The following is a 6,988-nucleotide window of genomic DNA, read 5'->3' on the forward strand; positions in this document are numbered from 1 at the left end:
GAGGAGGAGGAGGCTCCTGAGGATTCGCTCCCCGGCCGCCGTGTTTGGGAGGTGCCCGGAAAGGACGGCGACTTGGTGGCCGTGCTTAAAATCTCCTGGTGACACCGGTGACCTGCGGTTCTCGGTGGTTGTTGTGCTTGGGGAGGCCTAAGGATGATGCCCCAAGAGCCCGACTGGCGCTGTTTGGGTTTCCATCCTTCTGTGGAGCTGCTGCTCTGTGTCTGACCCCTCCTTGAGCCCTGGAGGGATGTGTCACAGTCGTGCCAGGTGGCTTTCCTCCTCGGTTTTAGGAAAAAAAATAATGTGTACTGCTTTATTGGTAAACCACTCTCAGAATCCTCAGTTTCTTCCCGCAGGAATTTGGCTTTTGAACCTTATTTCTGGAATTGTTTTCTTTTGCAAGACTTAACTGGCTCCCAAGGGTGACATTTTAGTTACAAAGCTTCAGTCTTGCGTTCAAAATGGCATTTGGGAAATACCCCTGATTGTTTACTCGGAGGAGTTTTCATAACGCCCCTTTCAGCTCTTACTGAAAGTGAAATTGTGTCAGGAGCACTTGTGGTGGTGGCCGGTGGAAAAGTAAGTCACAGATGTTCTTGCTAAGGATTTTCTTGCAATTTAGTTATGGTGAAAGAGGAATTTGTTATAGATGTTACAAGTGTTACACAAAAAGTGATAGGTTTTGTGTTTATGAAAGCGACTTTTTTTTAATAGATGCTTGGAAAGAGGAAGTTTAATTGGAGACTTCAGTGGTGTTTGCTGTTTAAATAACTTGATAAGAGATCACAAACTTAGAAAATTTTTAAACTGGATTGATAAAAAGATGAGTAACCACTTGATAAATGCCACTTGTACTTTAAATTTATAGTCTTAAATGTAGTCACAGTTTTAGACACCTGGGTGCCCCAAAGCCATGGGTCCATTCTTTGTTTCTTAAGTTAACATTGAGTAGAATTATAGCTATAAAATAGTTCTTCAGCATAACATTAAAGTGAGAACATTATGGTTACAGGTTGGTTTTGAGAATTGCCTGGGATGTTTTGGGAAAGGAAGAAACCTGCATCAATAACTCAAATGCAGTCTTTTGAAAATTGAGCATGTGTGTTGCTTTCTTTTCTCTGTAAATGCCATGTTTTGCCTTGGCCCTAAAGTAATCATACCACCACCATCCCCACAAGAAAAAGAATGCATGGTTGTCTCTCCTAGTTTGGACAGACAGTATGCAAATTATCAAACCATCCACTTACTCAGTTAATCCTTCTGACTCCTCTTTAGAACTAACTATTGGCTTTGCAGCATTCAAAGGTTCTTTGTATAGTTAACCCTAGCACATGTTGGATGTTTGCCTGTGGGGTTTTTTTTTGCTCTCTAATAGTGTTTATCTGAGCAAGGAACAGTCTTTGAAACTGGAAAAATTGATAAAGGTGTTTGATTCTTTTTTTCTGTCTTTTCTCCTGAGAGTTACATGCTAATAAACACAAGTGAGGGAATGAAACCACTCTAAGAGTGCACATATGCCAACATTTTAAATGCTCTTCTGAGTAAATTACAGGTCTTCTTCCATATGATTCCCACTGCCTAAGAGCCAAAAGTTTCCCATGCACTTAGATTGTTGGTTTTTTTCTGTTGAGGTCACTGCATCCACCTTTCCTTACCCTCTCTTCTATGCCTGTTTCTTGCTTTTGGTTTTGTGGGTTTTTTTCAGAGGCATCATAATTCACTCTCAGAGGTTACTGCTATCTCTGAGCTGATTATTCTGAGCATAACCTGTGGTGTTGAATTCTGCTTAAACTCTAGCCCGTGAGCCAGGGAACTGCTCTGTACAGCTCACTCTCATCTTCTCCCCAGTGATGGGTACTTTAATGCCTGGTGCAGATTTTCAGTACATCAGCTCTGCTCTCAGCCTCTGCACTTTGTGTTGCTTGTGCCCTTTGTGCCTGTTCTAGCTTGGCAGTGAGAAGAGCATCATTTGCACTATGGAAAATGGCACCTTGTTATTCCATCTTTGTGGAACCAGAATTTTACAGTTCCATTTTATGATGCTATTAAACTTGTCTGCTTGAGAAATTACTGAGATAGGGTAGGGGAGGCATTGCCCACTTTTAGCTCTCTGCAGTCTAACTGATACCACTTTGCTCGAAGGCTTTGAGCTTTACCTTATGGTCTTCTCATGGTAAAGCTTGTCCAGGGTAGTACAGAGGAGCTGGATCATGGATTTTGATGAAATGGCACCTTCTGCAATTCCAGCTCACATGAGAGTTCGGGAGGTTTGATTTGTGTGAAATTGGCAAGGTCCAATGCAGGGGGCTCCTGCATTATCTGTAACACAATCCAGGTTTCACTAGCTTTCTAATTTTTTACAGTAGTTTGGACTTAGGTCCCCCTCTTCACCAAATTGCATGGAATGCATTTTATGCTCGTGGGTTTGTTTTTTTTCAGAACTCCAAAATGTCACTTAGACTTCTTGAAAAAGTACAATATCTTAGTACAGGAAAACTATAATAAAAGATTAATTCCTTGTTTCTCTTTTCCCTTCCAATTGTGCTTTTGTTTGAAAAGAATGGCACAAAAGAAGTATTTAATAGCAAAACTGACAAGTTGCTTAAGAGAGGACAAAATCCAGCTGTGGAAACCACCATATACAAATGAAAAAAAAGAAGCTGGTAAAGAGATGAAGGTAAATATCTGAGTTGATGTCGTGCATCTTCTGTGTCATACTGCTGGTGCATTTTCCCAGTTTTTCTTGCTGTTTTCTTAGGAACTTGTACAAAAATATTCATCCAAGCTGAATATCAATGAGACTGATGCAGAGAATATGCTTGAAGAAATTCGTTGTAAAGCGGTTGAGCGTGGAACAGGAAATGAAAATTTTAAAGTGACTGGGATTGCAAGACTTGATATATATCTGCCTCGTAGGAAAGTAAGTGATATTGCAGAGAAGTCAGGATAAGTAGCTTTACTTTGCTCACCTTTTGCATTCCAGCTATGTATCTAATGCAAATATTTTCACTTTTTCAGGTGTTTTTTATGAGAAATCTGTCAGGTATATAAAATATGGGGAAATACATAAGTATATTTCAGTTTCCCAGGCATACAGGAATATTGTGGCAAAGGGACATAATATTTGGAGATCAGTAACTGTCTTTAGGGTTTAATGAGAAATAATCTTTCAGTTTTTCAGAGCAATTATGCTCTGGTGATGCTGCACCTGGAGTGCTGTGTACAGCTCTGGAGCCCTTATCACAGGAAGGACATGGAACTGTTGGAGAGGGTCCAGAGAAGGGCCACCAAGGTGACCAAAGGGCTGGAGCACCTCTGCTATGGAGACAGGCTGAGGGAGTTGGGGCTGTCCAACCTGGAGAAGAGAAGGCTCTGGGGCAGACCTTAGAGCACCTTCCAGTACTTGAAAGGGGCTACAGTAAAGCTCTGATAGGATAGTGATAGGACAAGGGGGAATGGGTTTAAACTGAAAGAGAGGAGATTTAGGTTAGACATCAGAAAGAAATTCTTCATCATGAGGGTAGTAAGGTGCTGGAACATATTTCCCAGGGAGGTTATGGATGCCCCATCCCTGGAGGTGTTTAAGGCCTGGTTGGATGAGGTCTCGTGCAGCCTGGTCTAGTGTGAGGTGTCCCTGATTATAGCAGGGGGGTTGGAATCTGATGATCTTTAAGGTGCCTTCTAACCTTAACTGTTCTATGATGCTTTGAATTAAAAAAAGTAAAATGTCTATCTAGTTCAGTTTGATTTCTTCTGACATAACTGTTTGTGTAACCAGTAAAGAGCAGATGTATTTTTTCGGCTGTAGAGTACCTAAAGTTGAGTTAGCATATGAATATCACTGCATTACCACAGCTTTTGTTTAAATTACAGCTTTCCTTTAAAAAAAATCACTAAGTGCAATAAGGAACTTGAACTTGGTATCATCTTAGGCCATGTATAGCTGTTGATAACACTGAAAAGAACTCCTTTAGCTTTTAACTGTGGCATGTGGCAGTGTTCTCACAGTAATGACGTAATCCTTGTGTAACTCTTCCAGTGCAGGCAGGTAACTATCTTTAAAATAGGTGTGTCCAGTGTTTGAACTTGGAAATGAGAAGCAGGATTTACCATTGTGATGGTACTCATCTGTTCCAGGTCAGGCTCTGAAAACCTTCACGAAGATAGAACTGAATTAAGTCTTGCCCTTAAAGCCAGGCTTCTACCTCAAGTTTCACACATAAAATATGCCAGACTAATTACATGAATTTAATTAAATCAGTGTTAGGCTGGTCACCCTTCCAGGTTCTGTGGCTACATCTACCTTAGTCAGCTAAATGAGGCTGGGCACTGGTTGATGAACATCCACACTGCCAGGCTGTCAGTGTGGGCTCTGATGCAGCATAGCTCAGGACCCCACGTCCTGCCAGGCAAGGCCCAGGCACAGTGTAGGGGCTGTCACTGGCCAAGGACCCATCTCAGGTGGCACTTTGAACACAGTTGCTCTCCTTTGAAGGTCGAAAGGATTCAACCCCCTGGATGTCAAGTGTGCTGTGCAGGGTTGGTCACAGGACAGAGAGCAGGCCCTTGGTTTGGTTCTTGCTAATAGAAAGCCTCTTAAATAGGAATTATTTTCCCCTTACAGCTGTCTCCAGTCACTTCCTAGTTGTGGTCTTGTGCAGGAGCAGCAGCATACCTAGTGCTGTATGTCTTCATCCACTCTGGTAACAGTGAAAGATAAGTTCTTTATGTAGGTGCAGTTAAAGGTTATAGTCTTCTTATCAGCAACAGAAATGAATGTTTACTCTGGAAAAAGGCAATGATTTGTTTGAGTTTTTTTCCTGAAAAAGACCTTAGACAGTAACTTATGCTTCAAAAGGACTTAGTGAATACCTGCAAATACACAGCAGTCAGTCATAGTTGTTCTCTCTACTGTAGTGAAAAATAATTCCCAGGGCATGTGATGGGATAAAAGGTAGAAGGTGTTACATGATTGCCATGCAGTTAAAACAAACAAATAGTTTTGTAATTCCTCTTTATAATGCTGCTGGGCATAGAGGAATTAATTAACTTAAAATTGCAGTTTATCTAATCTGAGACCAGAGACGCCAATAGGAATTAATCGTAACTTACCCAGTCACAGGTGAGTGGCATAATTACAATGAAAAGTTAAGATTGGAAGTGCATAATTAAATTAGCCAGTTGAAATTGTTTGGTTCTGAATGTAGATTTATCTAATTCTGAATCTTTTGCTGTTACAATGCTTATTTTTAGCATTATATAGCAAGTAAAAGACTCCCTGCCTAGAAATTACTAATATCACCCTTGTGATTTTCTTGTTAACCTGATTATTATTTGAAAAAGAAATTGTAGGGTTTTTTAAACAATTAATTAATAAAATGTCCAAAGTATCTTGATATCATGCTTTTTTTCCTTCTCCCCTTTCTCCCACCCAATGTCATTACTACAGAGCAGAAAAGTCCCCCTGGAAACCAACCTGTTCATCACAGGCAAGGAGCTCAGGTCACAGTAAGTGTAATCACCCTTGGTTCTCACTTAATGGGATAACAAACTCACAGTACTAAAAAAAGAGACAAACAGAAAACTCTTAGTTCAATATAAGCTTTTTCTTAGCATGTGCTTGTTCAGTGTGTCTGAATACAGTGTCCATTGTCCCTGTAGAGCAGTTCTTCATGTTAGAAGCTGTAGTTTGACAGATAGAAAACAGGAAAGTTGCAACAGTGGAAGAAGAAATTTCTCTGTAAATCCCCAGCAAGTACCTGAGAAAGTACTTGTGATCAAGTGTTCCAGATCTGTAACTAAGAAGGTCTTCTGAGCAGTGACCATAACTTCTTTTCCATTTGTGTTTCTAAGCCTAACACAATCAGATTATTTTCTGTTTTCCTTTACCCCTTTCTATATCCCAGATTTTCCCTATATGGCATGCAAAGCTTTCTGATTATTATTTTACTTCTAGTAGCCTTTTATAGCAAAAGTTTTAAGCTAGTTATGAGTACACTAATACTTAAGTTTTATTGCTATTCCAGCAGAAATATTGTATAGACTTAGAAATTTATATTAATGGTTGAAATTATTTATTTCACAGGATAGCACAGGAACATGCATTAAAAGAAAATTCTATCAAAATAATCATAAATAAGAAGCAGCTTGACTTGGGTATGTATCTCTAGTTGAGTATACTTTTATGATAGTTTTCTAGTTTACTGATATTCTGAAGAAAAATGTCTTGCAACTCTGTTAATTTCAAAAATTCCAAAGGAATAACAGTCAGGTTCTGCTTTGCAGGAAATATAATTAATTATTATGATCAGAATTCTTAGATAGAATTAGAGCAATTACAAGAATCCTGTAGTAAGCTTTGAAAATCCATTTTCAAGTGTTCAAACAATGAAAATGCATCTATAAGAGAAACCTGAAATTTCCTAAAAAAACACCTTGTATAAGAGCATATTCCAGAACTTTTTGTAATGCTTTGCAGATGTTCAACCTGTCAGACATCTGGGAAGAGGTGACAACAACTTTCTTTCTATTGCTGGCCTGGGCATCTGACATATTTATTTCCCTTGGAATATGTCAGAATTAGAGCCATGTAATGGACAGTAGGAGTTCAGACTCAGTTCCTAGTTGTACAAGGCAAATGGTCTCTCTTCACAAATAGAGTATTTGGATTGTATTAATTATTCTGCATTTTGCAGGCAAAACCCTTGAAGACCAGGGTGTAACACACAATGCAAAAGTGATGGTACTTCAGTTGGAACAGAGTGATGAGGAAACTAAAAGAAAAGTTCAGGAAGAAGAACTGCAGTGTAAGAAAGAAAAAGAAATAAATGACAAGATGCAAAGAACTAGGAAGGGTTTGGAAATTCTAGCAGAGAGAGGTAAGGGTGGGGTTTGGGCTGGGGGTTTCTTTTGAGGGGGAGGGGTCGGATAGGTGTTCATTAACTTTTGCACATCAAAAATTATCTTTTCAGTGGACTTTCAAAATAGA

At 39.6% G+C, this 6,988-nt stretch overlaps 1 protein-coding gene across 1 annotated transcript in view; it reads left to right on the forward strand.

Moving 5' to 3' along the window:
* The first annotated feature begins 2,557 nt into the window (after positions 1–2,557).
* Positions 2,558–6,988, forward strand: part of NUB1 (negative regulator of ubiquitin-like proteins 1) — a 19,040-nt gene continuing 14,609 nt past the window's right edge. The window contains exons 1-5 of the mRNA XM_010005997.1: positions 2,558–2,677; positions 2,759–2,920; positions 5,450–5,508; positions 6,086–6,156; positions 6,696–6,878. Coding sequence (XP_010004299.1) covers positions 2,561–2,677; positions 2,759–2,920; positions 5,450–5,508; positions 6,086–6,156; positions 6,696–6,878 — 592 coding nt within the window. The 5' untranslated portion in view covers positions 2,558–2,560. The remainder of the gene's footprint in view (positions 2,678–2,758; positions 2,921–5,449; positions 5,509–6,085; positions 6,157–6,695; positions 6,879–6,988) is intronic.

This window comes from Chaetura pelagica, unplaced genomic scaffold (genome assembly GCF_000747805.2).
Source record: "Chaetura pelagica isolate M959 unplaced genomic scaffold, ChaPel_1.0 scaffold199, whole genome shotgun sequence".
Classification (NCBI taxonomy): domain Eukaryota; kingdom Metazoa; phylum Chordata; class Aves; order Apodiformes; family Apodidae; genus Chaetura; species Chaetura pelagica.